Source organism: Rattus norvegicus, chromosome 3 (genome assembly GCF_021556685.1).
Source record: "Rattus norvegicus strain SHRSP/BbbUtx chromosome 3, alternate assembly SHRSP_T2T, whole genome shotgun sequence".
In the NCBI taxonomy this organism is placed as follows: Eukaryota; Metazoa; Chordata; class Mammalia; order Rodentia; family Muridae; genus Rattus; species Rattus norvegicus.
This window is the reverse complement of record NC_141536.1, coordinates 161,462,706-161,484,794: the sequence shown is the minus strand read 5'-3', so window position 1 is coordinate 161,484,794 and position 22,089 is coordinate 161,462,706. Positions and strand designations below refer to the sequence as shown.

The following is a 22,089-nucleotide window of genomic DNA, read 5'->3' as shown; positions in this document are numbered from 1 at the left end:
GGCCCTGCCCACACAAGAGTGAAGAAAGCTACGAAGCTAGCAGGCAACGTGGGTACATTCATTTTCTCTGCTTGCCTGTGACCAAGCTCTGGCCTCTGACTTTCCTGCTATGAGAGACTGGAACCGGGAACTGTAAGCCAAATGGCCCCTCCCCTCTCCTGGGTGTTAGGGTGTTTTCTCAGCAACGGAAATGAAGCTAGGCAGGGTGGGAGGAAGCAGCAGATGACAAGGACTATCCTAAGCTTGCCTCCTTATCCTGGGGTCACCTCCCTAGGCTCTCAACATGCAGGAGACTGCCTTGCTCAGCAGCTGCTGCAGAATTTCTCCTTCCCTGTCCTGTCAGTAAACCAGAGGGTCTGGTGGCATCTCTGACCCCTCTCTCTCTTGTGTGCTGGGCTTTCCCATGTGCTGGTGTAGAAGGGATGTGCTCCTTGTTGGGCAAAGAGTGGGCAGGAGGAGGGCGGACACCAGGAGACACAAGAGGGGTTTCTGGAGAGTTCTCTCTGACCAGCTCTTGATCCCCTTTGGTTCCCTGTGAGGTATGAGGTGCCTGCTGTGGGAACTCCTTCCCAGCCTGTGTCAATGCCTCTGGGTCAGCACTGAACTCTCTCTCGATGGTATTATGAGACCCGGGAGTATCACCAGCCCACCATGACATACACCTTTAATTATTTTTTTTTAAAGATTTATTTTTACTTACACAAGCACACTGTAGCTGTCTTTAGACACATGCCAGAAGAGGGCATCAGATCCCACTACAGATGGTTGCGAGCCACCATGTGGTTGCTGGGAATTGGATTCAGGACCTCTGGGAAGATCAATCAGTGCTCTTAACTGCTGAGCCATCTCTCCAGCCCCCAACACCTTTACTTTTTAAAAGCATCTTCAGTCATTCTTCTGTGCAGCCAGGGCTGAAGACCACCACTGTTCCACACTGTCCCAGGACAGGTCTAGCAAGGTCTGTGTTCACCAGCAACAGTTACCTAATCGTAGTCGCTTATGTGAATTTGGTCTCTTGCCCGTCACAGTCCCATTTTCCATGTGGTGGAGCTGAGTTTCAAATGGGATGTCTTGAATCTTTCTACTGTCACAGCTACTCTAGTGGCCCAGGCTGGGTTTGAACCCAGTCCTGAGCTGCTAGGACTCCAGTCTCGTGTGCTGTGTTTCGTCTCCCCCAGCAGGCTGGATCCAGAGCCACACCCTTTTATGTTCAAGGTGGCTTTGGGGTCTGAGCCTGCGACTGTAAAATCAACGGTGTGCCTACATGGGATGGGAGGTGGTCACAAAGGCAGCGTCCACCCAGCTCAAGCCAGTCGCATGGACAGAAAGGAACAAGACGCTAAACCGTTTTGGTGCTGGTGTGTTTCCTTCCCCTCCAGTGGAGCACGACAAGGAATTCTTCCACCCTCGATACCACCATCGAGAGTTCCGGTTTGATCTTTCCAAGATCCCCGAGGGAGAGGCGGTGACCGCAGCCGAGTTCAGGATCTATAAGGACTACATCCGGGAGCGGTTTGACAACGAGACCTTCCAGATCACAGTCTATCAGGTGCTCCAGGAGCACTCAGGCAGGTAAGTTCTGCGTCTGCGTGGCAGTGGGATGCTCAGCTTCCTGCAGCTTCGAGGAAGGAGTGGGTGACGGGCTGCGGCTGGGCTGAGGCTACCAGATGACTGTCTCAGAGGTGTGTGGTGAGTCAGTGTCCCTTCAAACCATGACCCCATGCAAAATCGAGCACGGATATTGGGAGTCGGGGAACCCTGGGAACCTTGGGGCTGTGCCTCCCTGGACAGGACTACAGGAACGCTCTATGTATGGTGCTGTGTTCAGAGAGAGAGAGGTGGGGGGAGGGAGAGCTGGTGTTGATGATCCTACCATTCACTGATCTGTAGCCCTGGAGGATATCAGACAGCCAATGAAAATAGCCATTTATAATCAAATGCTAAGGGCAGAAAAAGAACAGAAGAGGAGGAGAAGGAGCAGGAGGAGGAAGAAGAAGAGGAGGAGGAAGAGGAGGAAGAACAGGAGGAGGAGGAACAGGAGGAAGAGGAGGAGGAGGAGGAAGAGGAGGATCAAACCAAAAGCAAACAGCTGGAGAACTCTTGGCTATCTAAGAATCGCTAGGTGCTAGGTCAGGAACCAAAGTTTGTTGTTTCTGGAGATCCTCTCACTTCACAGCCTCGAGAAAGGCAAGGAACTGAAGATGATGGTGGCCATCCCCTCAGATACATTCCAAAGTTCTGAGCTGGAGCAGCCAAGGTCTCCTTTCTTTGTGGCTGGGTTTTTGTACTCTGAGGCGGTAGGACTTGTCCCCACAGATGCTGTGGCATGGAAGTTAGAGGGGGAATCTTCAGCTAGGACGGGAACGGGGACAAGGGAAGCCTGGTTCTGGCATGGCTGTTTGGCAGCTCATCTGGGTGGTGAAGGAAATGGAATTTCTGTGGTGTTTCTGGTGTCTTGCACCCAGGCGACACCTCATATACACACCAGCAAGCACTTTGAGGTAACAAATCTGGGAAATGGACAGGATCTAAGTGTCCTAAAGTCACCACAGAAGGCCAATGAGGGGGTGGGGAGGGAGAGGGAGAGGAAGGGAGAGGAAGGGAAGGAGGGAGGGAGGGAAGAGGAGAGGAGAGGAGAGGAGAGGAGAGGAGAGGAGAGGAGAGGAGAGGAGAGGAGAGGAGAGAGAACACAAGAGGACTTGACCCAAACTGGAAACCAAGCTTATGGAAAGACTTTCTGATGATGATTTAATTTTTTTTTTTTGTTCTTTTTTTCGGAGCTGGGGACCGAACCCAGGGCCTTGCGCTTCCTAGGCAAGCGCTCTACCACTGAGCTAAATCCCCAACCCCCGATGATTTAATTTTGAGCTGAGTCTGGTGGTACCCAGCCACCTAGGGGCTGAGACAGGAGGATTATGATCTTTTAGTGACTTCCTGTCCTCAGTCCTCCGGGTTTCTCTTTCTCTGGAGGAGAGACCACCACCCACTCTCTCCTGCTTCTAAGTGGTGGCAATTTCCCAGGCAATAACCCAGCCTGATTATTTCATGTTCACACAGTCCCATGGGATGGGCTGTGTTGTGTGGTGTAGTGTCGTTGTGTATATCACCTATTTGTTGCCCACAAGTGTGTGGTGACCTCCATTCTGCTGCTGTGGTCGGGGCTGTGGGGGAGGGTGGCCTCACTCCTGAGCGTGTCTGCCTGACGTTCTAGAACTGTGACTAGGTCACACACCTGTGTGCACGTGCACACCCACGTACGTACCCACACATGGCCTTCACAGAGGTCACCGGGCTTTCTCCACCAACCAGGGAGGACTTGTCCCCACACACTCCGCAAGGCCTCCTACTGAACCTTTTTGATCACTCTGATGGCTGACAGAAGGCATCCTGGTGTGGCTATAATTTATGCTTACAGCCCCTCAGTGCCCTGCACCAAGCTCAACCCTGCATGGCTTTCTTGCTAGAGAGACCTACAGTGAACTAGAGGGCAGGCAGGGCACAAGAAGGAGCTGGGTGGCTGGGGGCAGGAAGGCAGCCATGTGGGTCAACTCTGAATCTTCCCAGGAACTCACTCAGATGCCCGGTGTATCTTAGCTTGTTCCTCAGGCCCAGCCTCACGAAGAGGACATGGGCTTTTTTCTGGAGGTCCGGTACCTGCTGTGCACTGGGGACCATTTTTGCCCTGGGGACTCTTGTTTGTCCGCTAGCCTGGAGTTGAATCTGGCCCTCCTGTAAGCTGAGCAATAAGTGCTCCACCCCAAGACCATCAAGACTCTTAGCCAGATGAGGGTTTTACCTTTCTCCATGGCTGATGGCTTAAGGGAAGGAGCATACCCAGAGGTCGTTTACCAACAAGTGGGGCATCCACTTATGCCTGGGGCTCTTGGTTGGCCTCCAAACCTGCCTCTCAGAATGCCTCACTAGCACATAGCCTCATCCAAGCCAGTCCCGGCCGGCCTACCTCAGATGGTTGACTGTCACGGACACACTCTTCTCCCCATCTCCCTGTAGGGACAAGTGGTTGAGGATCATTGGGTCTGGGGGTCGCCTCTGACACCGAGGTTTCTCTTACCTGTGCAGAGCTCGCTTCCCAATACCACAGCCTTGCACGCTGTTCTTCCTGTGCAGCAGATGTCTGTCCCGTGTCGTGCACACCCGCCCTACCCTGTGGTGGAAGGTGCTGGAGGCACGGCTTTCTGTGTGTGCACACGCCAGTTGCTGTTCTCAGAGGTCAGGCAGAAGGAATAAATGGGGGAAGGACTTTGAGAGCATGAACGCCGCCGTGTAAAGTTTTGGTTTGCCCAAGTTTCCCAGGCAAACTGGTTGCCTGAGTTTGCCAGGATGCGGCCATGATTAAGTCTCACAAATGGCAGCCCAGAGCAATAGGACTGGATTCCCTGGAGTCTGTAACTTCAGAATTAGTCAATGGTGCCTGTCCCCTCTGAAACCTCTGTCTGTCTGTGTCTGTGTGTGTGTGTGCGTGTACACTTGTGTGTGTGCACTTGTGTGTGCTTGTGTGCATGCTGTGTGTATGCCTGTGTGTATGTGCAGGTGTGTGCACGTGTGAGTGCATGCATGTGTGCTTCTGTGTGTGCATGTGCATGTGTGTATGTGCATGCGTGTGTGTGTGCAGGCTTGCATGTGCATGCTTGCACTTGTGCACCTGTGTCTGAAGGTTCTTGACCTGACGTGGCTTTCAGCTTTGGTTGCTTTTAGGCTCAGTCTCTGAGCATGACCCCAACTGTTTCCACCTGGGCATTCCCCATGTCTCCTGTGGCATGAGGGCTCCACCCCACTCTGCTGTGAGTGCCTCATCTGTCTTCTGAGACATTAGTTCTTAAACAAGGATGGTTCCACGGGCAGGTCTCGGGTTTGGACTAGAATCTCCTTTTGGGGGTACAGTTCTACTTATAACAGGGTGACGTGAATTCAGGAGCAAGTGGAGAGAGAAGCAAACGGCTTGAGCTGTGACAGAAAGTGGTGGCAAGACTGGTATCTGTGTTGTGGCTACCAATGTCCTCAGGGTGTTTGAGTGACAGGAGCTCTGTCAGCAGAGGACAGAGGAAGAGTGTTATTGGAGCAACCACAAGGGTCCTAGGGTCACGTGAGGCAGCATGAAGAGACCAGCCGCTGCTGGAATGGGATGGGCCACCTGGGCCTTGCAGAAAACACAAAGCTTGGTGCATCTTCTCCTCTCTGCCCCTGAGATCAGGTGATAGGTGGGTCCTGTCATTTCTGGGCCATGAGGAGGTATGGATTCTAGTTGACAGAGGGACATGTGGTATAGAAGCTCCCTGGGGTACTGGTGACATGGGTGGCTAGTACTGAGGGCTTGCCTCTGGGGGCGGGGCTCCTTGCTGAGCAGAGGAGGGGACACAGAGCAGCTGGTGTGCAGCCTTGAGGGAGAAGAGTTGATTGACAGCAGGAGGGCGGGACCAGTGAGGTGTAGTAGGTGTTCTTCCAGAGCCCTGCAGGCATGTACCCAGAGGTTGGTTGGCCTCCAAACCTGCCTCACAGAATGCCTCCCTTCTCCAGGAGTTAAGGTTAACCTTTGGCTTTGTTTTCTGTTAATGCTGTTTACTCAGTTGCTTTTGAACCTAGGTGCTTCTCTGGAGGCATGGGGGTGGCAACCCAGCTTTAAGAACCTGGATTCAAATCCTGCTAGAATGGTGGTGGCCTTGGAGACTCAGTTTCTCCTCTGAGAGGGAGTGATCATGGTGGTGTCTCCCTCCCAGGGTTATGGAGAAGTTTTTTTTTTTTTTTTTTGAGAATATTCTCCACAGTAAACGGCTCCTCAGTAATGGTCTCCCTCATTGTAGGAGGGGGAGAGTTCTTAGCTGCAGACTTCCACAGCGCTGCCCTCTTCTCTGGGCTTCTGAGGACTTGTATACTTTAGGCATAGGCATGTGCCTGAGGATTCAGGCCTGAGCTAGGTATAGACGTTGGCTCTTTTGCATGTCCCCAACTGTGCATCTTCTGTCCCAAGCCTCCCACTCGCCCAGCCCAGTGCCCGCCCCTCCCCCACCTCCCAGTTCTGCCACCTCCCTGGGATCTGCGCTCTGCTGCCCCCGAGCCACCCAGCTGCTCAGGGCCTGGACATCTGGCTTCCTGGCAGGCTCCAGAGACACTCCAGGGGTGCTGGGATTAGCCAGCTGTGGGCTGGCTTCAGCGTCTCTCCCCTGTGGGAGTCACTTTCCACCAAGTCCTCTTGATCTCTTGGAGTTGGAAGCCTTCCATGGTCTGTCCCTGCCTCAAGCCAAGCCCCAGATCTCTGGAAAGGCTGGAGAGGTAGCCAGAGCCGCCCTTGGCTGGCTGCTGGGGAGCCGGAGCTCAGAGGTGGGCCTAGAAGATGGAGGCTTCATTCTGGAGGCTTTGGCCCCGGGGTTGACACGAAAGGATCAGGAGCTTAGACTTTCTTCCTGGACCCTGAGCCTGGAGCTGGACCAGTCAGCTTCCGTGCCCCAGGCTTGTTTCTGCTCCTGTTTCCATCTGCAAACTGGGAGCTTCCCAGCTTGCTCCTCCTGCACTGCAGGGATGTGTTTGCACCAGGAGCCTCAGGAGGCCAGGCCCTGTCATTCCCCCAAGGTAGAGATGTTGTCTGCAGCTGGCTGAAAAAATGTCCCCTGCTTCATCCCAGGGCCTCTGGCTGCCAGGAAGGTGACCTCAGCCTCTCTAATGCCAGGGTTTGGATCAACCTCAGCCCAAGTCACTGTGAGGGAGAGGGGGCTATTTCTGTCTGTCCTTCCAGAGAGATATTCGCAGCAGAGGAGGCCAAAGGGGTGGCTTACTGTCCCCCCCCCCCAACCCAGTCCAGCCTTTCTTGTTCTGAGTGCCTGTAGGTGGGGACGGCGGCCTCCTGCAGGACATCTGGCTTTCGCACCTCACTTAGAGGAGGCATCCCATCCAGGGTGCTCCCACTGCAAGAACAGCTACAAACCTGCCCACAGCTTCTTTCTGCAGCCCGCTGCATCCAACCTTCGAGGCATCTGCCTTCCCTCCCTCTATCCCAGGGTGAGCAGGTAGAGCATGACCTCTTATCCACACCAGGGTAGGCCATGGCTCTGTACCTCAGGACATACATGGAGAACCACAGGGCTCTGCTGTAGAGCTCTGCTGGGGCCGAGGGCCAGAGAAAGGGTCTCTGGTCTCCATATCCCACAGTGGTCTCAAGGTGGCCCCAGGGGTGGCACCTCACCTCACCCTGTCCTCTGTGGGGACTTTCAGGTGGACATGGCTTTGGTTGCAGGCTCAGGATTTGATGGCCTTTTATATAACCACATTCAGACACAGCAAAGAGACATCTATCTCTAGCACGAGGACTGGGACATCTCCCATTTTGGGGGTTTTCCGTTTGCAGTAACACGGTGGGTATTCCACCCCCACAAAGGGCCTCTTTAGTGTTATCCTCCTTCCACAAACTGAGTGACTCAGCTGAGGTCACATGGTCAGGAAGTGGCAGAGTGGGGACTTGAACCCAGGTCTCTGAGGCTGGCCCACCCTGCACCACTTGCATTCTGAGCCGCAACCATGAGATTCTCAACCATGGTTATGCATTGGGATCAGTTAGACTGATCAAAGATCCGATAAAGCTGCCAGTGTGGGCTGGGTGCAGCCAGGTCTGAGCTGGGTGTCGACGTTTCTTGAGATAGCCCATGTGTTCCAGGTGCCAGGCTCTGTCCGGGCAGGTGGCTGCCATCTTGGCCAACTCTAGTGTCAGATAAGCAGAACGTGGGGCACTCCTGCTTTAGCCCTGGTGACCAATGGCTTGTCCCCTGGTAGACTGTTTTTTTCCTCACAGAACAGATACCTACTCTTGTGAGTGTTCCAGACTCTGTCTGTCCATCTCACTGGGGTGGGAGGAGACCAGTTGAGAGTGGGGATCCTTCCAGAAGCTTCCAGTCTTCCCCCTGCTTCTAAAGGCCTATGTGTCTGCTTTTTGCATCTCCTGGCTTCTAGCTCTTGCCACTACACCTCGGCACAAGGGCGTAAGCTTGGGATGTGAGTTGCCTTAGCAGCAAGCACTATGTAGCAGCAGACCAGCGCTATCCTGGAAGATCATAAGAGAGGGCAGCTGTGGAAAGCCCGGTTTAGGACCACCATCTCTTCTAAAGGCCCCTTTCCCTGGGTAACACTCCAGACCCCAGCTCTGAGCCTTGGACAAGGCAGATAATGGCTCTTGGTGCTGCTTGGTTCCTCTCAGGGTCCCCTCACTAATTTGCAAGGGTCACTCTGGAAAAAGCTTGCATTCAATGCCACCCAGCGGGGAGGATGGCAAGCCACTGTGTCCAATCAAGTTAGTTCTGGAACGGCAGTCAGCCGGCCGGTCCTGCTCTGTGTCCTGGAGCCAAGTGCCCACTGGCTTCCTTTCCTGTGGTCTGAGGTCAGCTGGTGGGCTACGGCGGCTGGTTTGATCTGTGTGTTTTTCCTTTCCTCCCATCCTTCACCCACACCCGGCTTCTTGGGTGTCAGTGCTAACAGGGCATATCTGTGGGGCACTTGTGATAAAGTCCTGTTGGGGTTCAGCAGGGTACTTGGCAGGGGGTTCTCATTTTCTCAGACCCCGGTCGGCACTGAATCCCATGAAGTCAATCTGGGCAGGGGTCCCCAGTCAGCCCCAGCATTGTTGTAGACCTGTGCACGGGGAGGGCAGCGTTTGAGATATAATCCTCTGCCTCCTCTCCCAGTGATCTACCTCTGTGCCAGAAGTGGTAGCTGTCCCCCTGAGCGGCGGCGGTCACAGAATCTGCCTGTGTGGCTACAAAACCCTGTCGAGGCTTCCTCTCCCCCCACTTTGCAGAGAACCGAGGCATGTGACCCAAGATGAAGGCTGACCAGGGCATGCATTCCTCCTTACACAGTTCTGCGAGCTGGGTCATAGGTCAGCCGGATATCCACCAGGGAAACTGAGGTAGAGAAGGCAAATGACCTTTCTGGCTTGTCCTAACAATGTCGTGAGGCGGCCCAGTCAGCCACCTCCAGATGCACGAGTGCGTGAAGTTCACAGGCTGCTGGCCTGGCAGGGCCTCATGGAGCTCTGAATAGATTCTGAATGGCAACTGCAGAGGCTTTCTGCAGGAGTGAAGTCTAAGGCACACGGTAGGCACTCAGAGAATGCCTACTGTGGGAATAGTCTGGCCTCTTGCTGTAGGGCCAGTGCCTCTTGTGTGGAGGTGTTGTGCGCCACGGGGATGTGCCCACAGGTAGCCTCTGTGTGCAGAGGTCCCGGGGCATCTGCTCATGGACTGGTTGGTTCCCCCCCCACGCTTGCCAACTGCTGTGATTTCAGTCTTACCTCACTATCTGAGTTCAATTGCTAAAAACGTGAAAATTGCCTACAATTATAACAGCGCTCAATTCTCTGAGAGAATCATATTAGGCAGAGCCAGCCGGGGGCTGCTCCAGAGTCTGGGGGTCGATGGGCTCTCATTGACAGGGGAATGGCTGCAGGTGCTGGGGCCCTGGGTTCTTGATGCTGGGCTGCATCTGGGGACAGTGGGCTGTAGGATCCGGTCTGTCTGGATAACTTGATCAGACGCCTTAATTCCGAAAGCACTCCGCTCTTGGATTGGGACCCCTGCTTGCCTCTAGGAACCTGTTTTTCCAAATGTATCAACATATGTGTTTCATATCAGGGCCTGTAACTGCTTCAGCCTCCTTGGAGGGGAGGCAACAGGAATCGATATTTTTCAATTTGCTTATGAGTGGTCATCTGTAGCCGGGATAACAAATGCCTTCTCAGACGCTAACACCGTGAGGACTAGGGGGAAACAGGTGCTGTTTCCGAGGGGTCGGCTATTTCCACAAAGCCCTCCGCTGTGTGAAACATGGGTCAGGAGCAGTGGACGACCGAGGCTTCTGCAAGCTCTGGTTTCTTCCTTCCTCCTCCCACTGTCACCCCCATGGGTGCCATCTTCTTTCTCTTGGGCTCGACTAATGGAACCCAGCACTGCTTCCTGCAGTCGGCAATGCAGCTGCCTGACAAGAGAGAGGCAGCCAGCCGGGAAAGCCTGTGGGGCCCTGGTCTCAGGTCAAGGTTTCTCCAGGGCCAACTGTGAAGTGTGTGTGTGTGCACGCTCATGAGAGTGCATGTGTGCCCGTATATACGTGTGCATGTGAGTGTATCTCTCTCTCTCTCTCTCTCTCTCTCTCTCATTCTCTCTCTCCCCCTCTCCCTTCTCCGTCCCCCCCCGCCGTGTGTGTGTGTGTGTGTGTGTGTGTGTGTGTGTGTGTGTGTGTAAGCATAAACCAGAGATGATAAACCGGTGTCTCCCTCAATTATACTCCACGTTCATGTCTGACATACTGTCTTTCACAGAGTCTGCAGTTTGGCTAATCTTCCTTCCCAGCCAGTCTGCTCTGCATATCCTTAGCACTGAAATTATACATGCACTTCCTTGCCCGACTTGCCCTGAAAGGTTACAGACCTGAGCCAAGTCCCCTAAAAGCCTTCTTCCCAGCCCTGAAATGAAGGTTTGTGAAAGGTTTCAGAGAGGCCCATAGGAATAGAGGGGTGGGGCCGGGAGGGAGGGTGCTGTTGGCCAACGTTCTGGCAGGGGGGTGGGGGGGGGGTAGCTGTGGTCCACTCCCCTGCTGGGGGTGGCAGTTCATAGACAAGGTTGCATCCCCTTGTTGTAGAACTTACACTTCCATAGGGCATCATTCAGACAGGGCTCCTAGCTCTGGTGCCGTGGGTGTTTGGCCTTCTTCTGGGGTGGCTGATGGTCAGTGGCCTCTCCAGCCTCTGACACAACTTTTGTAGCACCTAGGTGTGGAAACAGAGTAGCCGGTGGACTCTGTAGGCGGCAGAGTGGCCCTGGTGGGGCAGGGACTTCAGGTCACCGAGAGCCAACAGTGAGAGCCCTGAGGCCTTGGTGCCCAGGTTGGAAGGAGGTGTCAGCCTTTGGGGCCAGCCGCTGTGAAGGGGCCAGAGCTGCATTCCGACCTCCCTTCAGCTTGTTCATTGCCTCGCCCCTAGGCTCCCGCTGATTACAGTGCCTGAATCTACCTGAATCCACCTGCTCGCAGAATCCCATCCAGATTTTTTTTTTTTTGGTTCTTTTTTTCGGAGCTGGGGACCGAACCCAGGGCCTTGCGCTTCCTAGGCAAGCGCTCGACCACTGAGCTAAATCCCCAACCCCTCCCATCCAGATCTGAGAAGAGTCCAGCCTCTCCTTTCTAACCCAAGAGCCTCGTTCATAGGATAATCAAGGTCTGGCCTGGCTCTCAACACCTAGCAAGCACAAAAGTAGGAACCATTTTTCTTAGCTACTCCTTCTCTTTGCTCCCTCTGACCCCCTTCCCTGCTTCCTGAGGCCCCCATTATTTATGTATGTATGTATATATGTATGTATGTATGTCTGTATGTATGTATGTATGTGAGTACACTGTGACTGTCCTCAGACACACCAGAGGAGGCCATCGGATCCCATTACAGATGGTTGTGAGCCACCACGTGGTTGCTGGGATTTGAACTCAGAACCTCTGGAAGAGCAGCAGCCGGCGCTCTTAACCGCCGAGCCACCTCTCCAAGCCAGCTGTGGAGACTCTTAAGCTCGGAAGTGGTCACGAGCATTCACTGTCCTTCACACAGCTCTGCAGGTTTGTGTTTGTCAGGGTTGACTGGTGACGTTCGAAAGCCGCATCAGCTCCCTTGGTGTGAGGGTTCTCAGGCCACTGCCTGGTGCTGCAGACGTGGGGACCGGGGTGGGGTGTGTGTGCGTCTGCTTCCCCGGTGCTGAGATTGGACACAGAGCAAGGCCTAAACCGCACTGTTCATCCGGTGACACATCGGACATCATCACAGTGAGGCAGTGACACCTTGGAGCCCTCCCCCACACCCCCAAGAAACTGTGGGGAGCCCTGTGGAACTTGTGAGTCAGCCCAGTGTCCTCTGGATGGACCTCTGTCTGCGGCTGGTGGCCCAGAGTCGGATCTTTCCAGGCTTGCCCTGGTCACATTTCTGAAATGCCACAGGCTAGTAAACAGTGTTCCTGCAGCCTCCTGGCATAGTTCTCTCCTACTGTGTGGGTCCTGGGACCAAACACAGGTTAGACTCGGACCTGAAGCCACTGAGGGTGCTGTGGTCTTTATACCTGCTCCTTAGGCTTGAAGGCAAGTGCAGTTACCTGCAGAGCCGTCTCGCTGGCCCAGGTGCCCTCTCTGCATGGTGTATCATTCGTTGGCCTTAATATGTCTGATAAACTAATGGGCCTGTTAACCATGAAATGGTTTTGTGTATGCCCATGTGAGCGTGTAAGTGTGCATGTGTGTACTTGTATGCCATGACCACAGATACTATCCACTTTGGTTTTTTTGTTTTTGAAGATTTATTTATTTTATGTATGTGAGTACACTGTAGCTGTCTTCAGACACACCAGAAGAGGGCATTGGATCCCATTACAGATGGTTGTGAGCCACCATGTGGTTGCTGAGAATTGAACTCCGGGCCTTTGGAAGAGAAGCCAGTGCTCTTAACCACTGAGCCATCTCTCCAGCCCCTCGTTTTTTGTATTTTGACGTGAAGTTTTTCACTGGGCAGCCAGCGAGCCCCAGGGACCTTCATCTCCTCAGTGTGATATCACACGAACACACCTCAGCTTGTCCACAGTTTGCTGAGGGATTGAGCTCAGATCCGGGTGCTTCCGCAAGGCAACTTTACAGACTGGTTCATCTCCTTAGCTCCCTGAGGTGGTTTTGTCTGAGGTGTTTTCGATGCACCTACATGTCCACATGTTCCTGACTTAATCTGATTACTCGATAGCTGGTGATATCTCATTTGCATAAATCAGGTGTTTACTGGTCTGTGCCCCATGGTTCGGGGAGCACGGGAGCACGAGGAGAGTGTCGACTTGCAAGAATAAGGTTTGCGGGGCTGGGGATTTAGCTCAGTGGTAGAGCGCTTGCCTAGGAAGCGCAAGGCCCTGGGTTCGGTCCCCAGCTCCGAAAAAAAAAAGAACCACAAAAAAAAAAAAAAAGAATAAGGTTTGCACTAGGCTCTGAAAAGTTCACACTCTGAATAGTGGGGACTTCTGTTTGTGAGAGTGAGATAAGCCTGAAGGTGACTGGACTGTCCTCTGCACACTACAGAGGGCCCCGGGGCAGGGCACAGCCATGGCGTCTCTTGCTTCTTCTGTCTGCGGCTCAACGCACCGCCAACGCCAAGTTCATTTTCTTGCTACACCATGCTCCCTTCCTCTTTTGGTATCTGGGTTTTGGAAGCTTAAAACAGTCTGTCTGTGGTTCTTTTCTTTCCCTAAAGGTTGGAAAGGTGACACGGTGAGAAAGCTGTTCATGTTGGCTCGTTGATGCCTTCCCGAGTGTCCGTGAGGAGGAGTGAGGTTTCCTTGCCCTATTTCAGGGTAGAGCTGGAGGCTGCAGGAAACGGGGGCGACTGGTGCAAGTCTGGAAAGATCCGCCTTTGCACCACCACCAGCAGTCAGGGGTCCGTCAGGAGGACACGGAGCTGACTCAGAGCTCCACAGGGCTCCCCACAGTTTCTTGTGTGTGTGTAGGGTGGCCTCCCGAGGTCTCTCTGTGATGATGTTCGATGTGTCACCGGATGAACAGTGTGGCTCAGTCCTTGACTGTGTGCACTGTGTCCAAGTGGACCTCACCAAGGGGAGTGAATGGGCAGCTTCCCTGCCCCCAGTTTCCAAGTCTAGAGTACCAGTCAGGGTCCCTGCAGGCGGTGGGAGGAGGTACCCGGAGTCTCTCCCTAGTCAGTGTGGGCGATCGCCCTGGGATTTGGGAGTCGGTTTCCATGGGGATCAGATAGGACCAGTGGGCAAAAATCCCAGGGAGCTGGGAATCCAGTCCATGTCTTGGGACACTTATGACATTCAGAGAGAAACGTTCACTCTTCTTTAAATTTTTTTTACATACATATTCATTTTGTGTTACTTACGTATTTGTTGGGTGTGCTTTTGTGTGTGTGTGTGTGTGTGTGTGTGTGTGTGTGTGTGTGTGAGACCAGAGGACCATCTGAAGAACTCGGTTCCTTCCTACTGTGTGGGTTCTGGGGATCATGCTTTGTGTGAGCCCTTTAAGCCATCTTGAGGTCAGAGCCTTTAATGTACATATGTGTGGCAGGACATCTCTGGAGGCCAGCGTGTTTGTTTCACCATAAACCCTGTTAGCCTTTGGCCCTCTGCTAATGGGGCACACTTTGGAGACCCTGATACCTTCCAAACCCATCTTCTTCCAGACAGGCTCTTGAAGTCCCGAGCATGAATGGCCGCTTGTTCCCTGCATGTAGCAGCATGGCCCTTCTGGTTGCCGTGCAGGACGTCCTGGGCCCTCTGCCTGGTGGGCTTCCTCGGTGGGCAGCCTGCCAGTCCTGGGCTGGCTGGGAAGGCTGTGGGTGGCCCCAGCTCAGTCTGTGGTAAGAGATGTTGTGGCTTTCCTCTGTTTTTCCACCTTTCTCCCAAACGACTTAATTTTGGTCTTCCTGGATATGTAAGTCCTCCAGAAAACGGTTTATAAAAAGCATCGGCCTCTCTGACTTCATCAGCCAGCCTCAAGGACGCCAGGACCATTTAGGTCCCTGTTGGAAAAGCAGGGCATTTCCTAACACTGAGGTGGGCAGCTCCAGGCGCCGGGTGACCTGACCCTGCAGGGGCCAACTTCGCCTCAGGACTTTGATCTGCCTCCCGGGCCTCCTCGAGGCCTGGAGTATGCGTGTGCATCCTGGGCTGGCTCCAGGTACAGCATCCAAGTGCCTTCTCTCCTGAGTCATGAGGGCTCTGCCCACATGACATCATGCTAGACGGGAATGGGATTGCTTGTACTCTCTGTTCCCCGTCCCCGAATCGTGCCTAGTGGGATGAAGGTGTGGAAGATGAGGAGGGTGGGGGGATAACTGGCAAAGGTTCTGCCCCCCAACATTCTTTCTATTCTCCAGCGCTTAGCACCTGACTTACAGTGGCCAGAAGCCTGCGGGCTGTGACCCCAGTCACCTGTGGACTCATAGCCACCTGTACCCTCTCCCCACTGGTCTCATACGTGGTCCTCTCTGTCCCCTCTGTCACATACACTTGTGCCAGCCCTCTTGTCTATACTGGTCTATACCGCTTCTGCTCATTTTCCTCTTGCCCTGCTGGGGTGTCCCCTTGAGCCTCCTCCCCCACGTCTTGTGCTTTTCTTTTCCTCTCCCATAGTCTTTTCTTCTAGGTGCTTCGTTAGCACTTTGGCCCCCCAATTTGTGCATCGCTGTCCTGGGCTCTGGTCCTCAGACCCCATTCTGGCTGCCTTTGTCCCCGGCTCTGGCATAGACCCCTGATGCTGATGCTGGCCCGGGGGCTGTAACAAGGGACCACACATTTAATGGGTTAAAAGTACAAGCTCTCAGGCTGGGGAGATGGCTCGGTGGAATAAAGTCCTCGGTGCATAAGCATAAAGACCTGGATCTGGAGGCTTAACACACAAAGGAAAGCTGGGAGCGCGGGGCAGTCAGGCACCCTTTAATGCCAGCATTCAGTGGGTAGGGGCAGGTGGATCTCTGTGAATTTGAGGCCAGCCTGGGAGACCCTTCTTCTTTGTTTTGTTTCTTTGTTGTGTTCTGTTTTTAAGGCGGGGCACAGTGATGTGAATCCACAATCCCTCTGTGGAGGGCAGAGAGACAGATGGATCCTGGTGCTCTTGCTGGCTAGCTGGTTTGGGCAACCGCAAACATGAGGCTCCAAGTTCACAGAGGGACCCTATTGCAAAGATTAAAATGGCATACATATTACAGAGGAAGACAGCAGATGTCTGAAATGGACTGGGGTGGTGGGGGTGGTGACTCAGTTCCTAGCCTTTTCTGACTTTTAGAAGTGGCCTCTTTTCATGGTTGAGGGTGCTCCGCCAACCGTCATGTCATGTTGATGACTGACTGTCCACTGTTTCCTTTTACTAAGGATGACTCTGGTGATTTTGGACCTCACAGGTGGTGAGCTATGACTGAGAGACCCTTCTGGTGGTGAGCTCTGCTGAGGGTCCCTGCAGGTGGTGAGGTATTCCTGAGGGTCTCTGCAGGTGGCAAGCTATGCCTGAGGATTCCTGCAGGTGGTGGGCTATGCCTGAGGGTCCCTGCAGGTGGTGACCCCTGCCTAAGGGTCCCTGCAGGTGGCACACTGCACTTGAGGGTCCCTGGAGGAGCTCCAGCTGAGTCTCAGGCTGTGATATTGGGGAACCTGTCTTAATTCTGAAACTTGAATTCAGGGCCTGGAGTTCATTAATTATTCACTCTACTACTGAGCTATGCGCCCCTCTGCGCGCACGCACACACCTCTAACTCTCTCTGTCTCTCTTTCTCTGTCTCTCTTTCTCTGTCTCTCTCTTTCTCTGTCTCTCTCTTTCTCTGTCTCTCTCTGTCTCTGTCTGTCTCTCTCTCTCTCTCTCTCTCTCTCTCTCTCTCTCTCTCTCTCATTTTCACTTTGAGGCAGAGTTTACCCAGATTGCACAGGCTGGCCTTGAACTTGAAATTGTCCTAGTAGTTGGGGTTGTAGGCCTACACCACCGTGTGTGACTTTGAGAACACTTTTAGTCCTATCTCTTTAAGGCAACCACCCAGATTCCCTTCCAGCCACCACCGGCAGCGATACAGACACTCCCCATTTTCAGCTGCAACTAAGATGTCTTGCAGGGACTTCAAGGTCCTCCTGGGCCCTCAAGACCCTGGGTACTGGGCCCTCTGGCAGGAATCAAATAAGGTATGTTCCCCAAGGTGGGACTGGGCTCTGAAACAGGCCTTCGCCTGTGGTCGAGAGCCCTCAGATTTTCCAGGGGGGCCCTGTCTTTTTCTTCCCAAGAAAAAGACCATTCTTGGTAGTCTTGATAGCAGGACAGGTGGGTATCCCCAAGGGAATGGTTGAAGGCTCCTGGGGTTTGAAGACTAGAAATAGCCTCAGAGTAGTCAGAAGTCCCAGACAGGACTCTCTGCCCTCCCACACTGGAGATTTAAAATACCCACTTTCCATGGCGGCAGAACTTTCCAGGGAGCATGTGTTGGGAGACCTGATGTGTGTGTGGAGGGCAGCTCCACCCACTTCCCCTCCAGGGCTCGGTTTGGTAGGTTTCTGACATCCACCGGTTTCCTTGGGAGGAGGTGCCCTGGGCCTGGCAGCTTGCGTTCCACGGCCAGGTGGTTAATTATTAACAGCACAGTGCCTGCATGGGGTCAGCACAAGTTCACGCCATACAGAGTGGGGCTCTAGGGAAGCCTGGGTTTCTGGAGGGGAGAAGGTGACCTTCTGTGTCTTGATGCTGTGTGTGTGTGTGTGTGTGTGTGTGTGTGTGTGTGTGCGCACGCGCGCGCGCGCGCTCGTGCGTACATGTGTGCACACATCTGTGTGTATGCGTATGTATGTATGCATGTGTGTGTGTGCGTGTGTGTACGTGCACTTGCTACCACGCAGCCCAGAGGATAACCTCAGACCAGTTGAAGTTTCCACCTTCTAGAGTCCAAAGAGTACACAAACAGGTTTCCTGATCGAGGGCTGCAAGCTTTAGGACCTTATTCCTGCAGGGGGCGCTGTGCCGAGTATCGGGATCCCCACCCGTGAGTTTTATCCATTTAAAAAATAGAGCGTCTCTCGGCCCTCATCGGAGAAGCTTCTTGTTGCAGTAGATGGAGATCAACAGAGAGACCCACAACTAACTAGTCAGGGTGCAGAGAATAAGAGACGATGGAGTGCTCAGCCTTAAATGGGACAGTTCTATCTCTCTCTCTCTCTCTCTCTCTCTCTCTCTCTCTCTCTCTCTCTGTCTCTCTGTCTCTCTGTCTCTCTCTCTCTCTCTCTCTCTCACACACACACACACACACACACACACACACACACACACACACACGCTTCCCTAGACTCAGGGATCATTGCAGAAGGAGTGTAAGAGCCAGAGATGGTGGATGACTACAAAGAAACGCTGTTTTCTGGACACAGCAGGGCAGCTGCACATATGATGCACACAGTAGGTGTGACAGCATGCAGGGCTGCTCATAGGATGCACACAGTAGGTATGACAGCATGCAGGACTGCTCATAGGATGCACACAGTAGGTGTGACAGCATGCAGGGCTGCTCATAGGATGCACACAGTAGGTGTGACAGCATGCAGGGCGGCTGCACATTTGATGCACAGTAGGTGTGACAGCGTGCATAAGATCTGTTCAGACTCAAGCCAGAAAAAGAAATGTACAGCATGTGGTTCATATATGGGGGTGGTTCATGTGCTCATATTTGGAGGCCAGAATTTGAAATCAGGTGTCATCTTCAGGAATGCCTTATTATTGGAGACACCATTTCTCCCTGACCCTGGTGCTCACCAATTCAGCTAGGTTGGCTGCTAACTAAAACCCAGGGATCCCCCTGTCTCTGCCTCCCAAGCACTGCCATGCCCAGTTTTTTAAATAGATGCTGGGGATTTGAACTTGGGTCCTCATGCTTGCAATACAAGCACCTTGCTGACTGAACCGCCTGCCCTGTCCTTTTTATCTTTCACATTTGTTTGTCAGTTTGCAGAGGACGACCTGGGGCTCCTCTCTCTACCCTGTGGATCTGGGACTTGAACTAGGCCTGTCAGGCTGGCAGCAGCAAGCGCCTGTACCCACTTTCGTTTCCATTTGCTTTTCCCTGACAGCGGCTGCAGCCGACTTCTTCCTTGTGTCCTATCAGAATCGGCTACACTTGGCCTCTGAGGCAGCCACATGCCGACTTGGCTGTGTAGGCTTGGAGCCTGTCTTCCCGTCTTGTACTTTCTTGATCAGCTTGACTAAGACAGCATTGCTGTTGGCTTTGCTTGTGAGCCTACCCTTTAGGGACTGAGCCATCTCTCCAGCTCCATCATTGATTTCCCGAAAACCAGGAAATCTTGTGAGGATGGGGAAGGCGCCTTATGCTTTAATTTCTCTAGTGCATACTTGAGGTTTAATCTTTTTCTTCCTCTCTCTCTCTCTCTCTCTCTCTCTCTCTCTCTCTCTCCCTTCCTTCCTTCCTTCCTCCTCTTCCTTCCTCCCCTTCCTTCCCCCTCCACTCCCTTCCTTCCTCCCTCCCTCCCTTCTTTCCTTCCTTCCTCCCTCCCTCCCTCCCTCCCTCTTCTTTCCTTCCTTCCTTCCTCCCTCCCTCCCTCTTCTTCCCTTCCTCCACTCCCTCCCTTCCTCCTCCCCTCCCTCCCTCCCTCCCTCCCTCCCTTCCTTCCTCTCCTCCCTCCCTCCTTTCCTCCCTGAGTTAGATTGTATTCCCAGGTGTTGACATGCTGTGCACCCCTTCTGCTCAGTGCCCACGTCCCTTTGCCACCAAGTAGGTTTATGCAGTTCTTTGAGGTGGCCGTGGAGCACTCTCCTGCCTCGGACATCCTGTAGTGTTTTGGGCAGTCCTCTTGGGGGACTGGTTTCAGTACTGTGCGTCCTGCATATTGTCCGGGTAACCTTTCTCTGGAGCTGACTGTCCACAGTGAGTAGTTTCGAGTCACAGCTACTCTGCTAAGGAAAGCGCTTAGCCAGGTGGCTCTTCTGTTTCTGGGGCCATGGGAGGTCACCGATGAAGCTGGGAGCTGAGATGCCCAAGCTGACACCTCACTTAGGAATGGAGTCCTGACAAATGCAGCCCAACTATGCATGTAAGGAGGACCAGTGCATGCGTGTTGTTAGCTAAGAATTCTTCACGATGTGCCCTTTCATGTGCTTGCTTTAGCAGAACATCCTCCGTCCTGTGTCTGCTTCAGCTAAATGTTCCTTCACATGTTTGCCCCAGCAAAACACCATCCAACCGACTTTCCAAAGAACACTGAAGCCTTTTGCTCCTGCTGCTGTGCTTTGTTGATGGACAGCGTGTCTATGATCTGCCGGCTTCTTGGTCCTGCTGCTGAGCTTTCTTTGATCGACACCCCGACTTCCCTGATAGTGATGATGGATTGAATCTACTCCCTGGAGACATAGCTAACATAAACACCTTTTTGTTTAAGTTGCTGCTGGTCATGGTGTTTATCACAGCAATGGAAAAGTAGTTGATATACTCTTTTTGCAGACCTCCAGCTGAACGATCTCTTTCCCCCTCTTCAGGAGACGTCAGAGCCAGGGGTTCTTCTATTGCTGTGACAAAACACCATGACCAAAATCAAGTTGGGGAGAAAGGGGTTTATTTGGCTTACACTTCCACAGCACTGTTCGACATCAAAGAATGTCAGGACAGGAACTCACACAGGGCGGGAAGCTAGAGAGGTAGGAGCTGATGCAGAAGCCACGGAGGGGTTCTGCTTACTGGCTTGCTCATCACGGCTTGCTTTCTTATAGAACCCAGGGCCACCAGCCCTGGAAGGGCCCCACCCACAATGGACTGGGCCCTTCCACATCAGTCATTGATTTAAAAATGCCCTACAGTCTTGTGAACAGCCTAATCCTTTGGAGGCATTTTCTTTTTTTTTTTTTTTTTTTTGGAGGCATTTTCTTAATTGAGGTTTCCTCCTCTCAGATGACTTTAGCCCATGTCAAGTTGACATGAAACTATCCAGCACAGGAGGGTCCCCTCGTCTCCCTTCCCCAACCCCCACTGCAGCAAGGCTTGCTGACCTGGTGACTCAGTTTGCAGGGGACAAATCTAGAAGCAACTCAGATTCTCAAGGCCTGGCCCTGCCTGGACCTTATTCCCACAGGGACCTGTTGACGCAACAGGTCACACAATCAGTCTGGACATCAAAGATGGAGACCAGCTTCCTCTGCTGGATGAGGGAATGCATCCTGGTCAGACAGACAGGAGGAATTGGTGGTGGTCGTTTTGAGAGAGTCTTGCACGGCTGTGAGCGCCTTTTCACGTGTGTGACGTCCACCGCTGACAGTCTTTTGAGAATACTCAAGCAAGTCCTGGGGTTTCCTAGAGTATAGCAGGGGGAATCCACTAACCCTGCCATAACCAGTACAGCGTGCGTCTCGGGAACACCAGGGAGTGTACCTGTCTTCCTTGGCTCTTCCCAATGGCCATGTAAGGTGACCCTGTTCTCCTTTTACTCAGGCAGACACCAGAGCTAAGGATGAGCTGTCTTGGTTTCTGTATTTACCCACCTGGATCCCACGCTCCTCTGGTGATGTCTCTGTCCCCCACAGTGCAGAGAATGGCAGACACCGGGCAGGACCTAACAGATCCTGCATCCCCCCTCCCTCCCTGCTGAGATGTGACCTGGGGGTCAGGGGATGGGGACAAGGCTCAGGGGATAGAGGTTCTTAAATTAGATTTGCTATGGCACCAAGTTCTGCCATGTATAAAGCAGCAGCACCATGTCCCCAGGCCCACACGTGAGACAGAAACCACATCTGCTGCCTGAACTCATCACGTAGATTGGACCTGTAGCAGTCCCGGTTGCTGGGATTACAGGCATGTGCCACCACACCCATCGTGGGAGTGGCATCTAACATGACTGAGGACTGAGGGAAGTTCAGAGTGCCAAGCTTGGAAAGCCCCCAGGCTTCAGGGGTAAATGAATGTGCATCTGTTCCCAGGGGCCCTAGCACTTGCCAGTTCCCCACCTCCGCACTCCACCAGGGCTGGGCAGGCAGCCGTTATGCTTCAGGTAATGAAGGATGTCCCGGGGCCCATTCACTGCTCTCTGAGTCCCCTTGCAGTGGATGCTATGAACCAGACCAGGAGTCCACTTTCCCACGCAGTTGGGAAAACACTGTTGAGTACCTATGGTCCCGAGTCCGTTCTAATGAAGGGTCTCTACACCTCCATCCCCTTCTGTCCCTTCAGATAAGGTGCGGCTCTTCCACGAATGCCTGGGATAAGCTGCAAACAGAGATGGCTATAAGGATTGGCCGCCTTCTTGGCGATCCGGCGGCAAGTCACGTCTGGCCTCAGTGTCCTGGCCTTTCATGAAAGAAGGCTTAGCATTCGTGGGCAGGAAGCCTGTGTGAAGAGTTGCCCTGTCCCCTGGTCACAGGCATCGTTTCCTGTGCCAGCATCTGTTCCCCTCTCCCTGCACATCTCATATCTCAACAGCGTCACCACTGTGGTTTCTCATCTCGTGCTTGGAGCAAATGTCTCCAGTTGGCTTGGAGTGACATCTTCCAGCCGCTGTCTGTCAGGGTAGTGAAGTGCTTCGGTCCAGGGAGCTCTCCAGAGTCAGG

General features: G+C 53.3%; 1 protein-coding gene across 3 annotated transcripts in view; it reads left to right on the top strand.

Annotated features, from left to right (window-relative positions):
* Positions 1–22,089, top strand: part of Bmp7 (bone morphogenetic protein 7) — a 76,916-nt gene that overhangs the window by 24,715 nt on the left and 30,112 nt on the right. For 2 of the 3 annotated variants that reach the window (NM_001429518.1, NM_001191856.3), the window contains 1 exon segment: positions 1,380–1,572. In NM_001429518.1, coding sequence (NP_001416447.1) covers positions 1,380–1,572 — 193 coding nt within the window. 3 annotated transcript variants of the gene reach the window in all.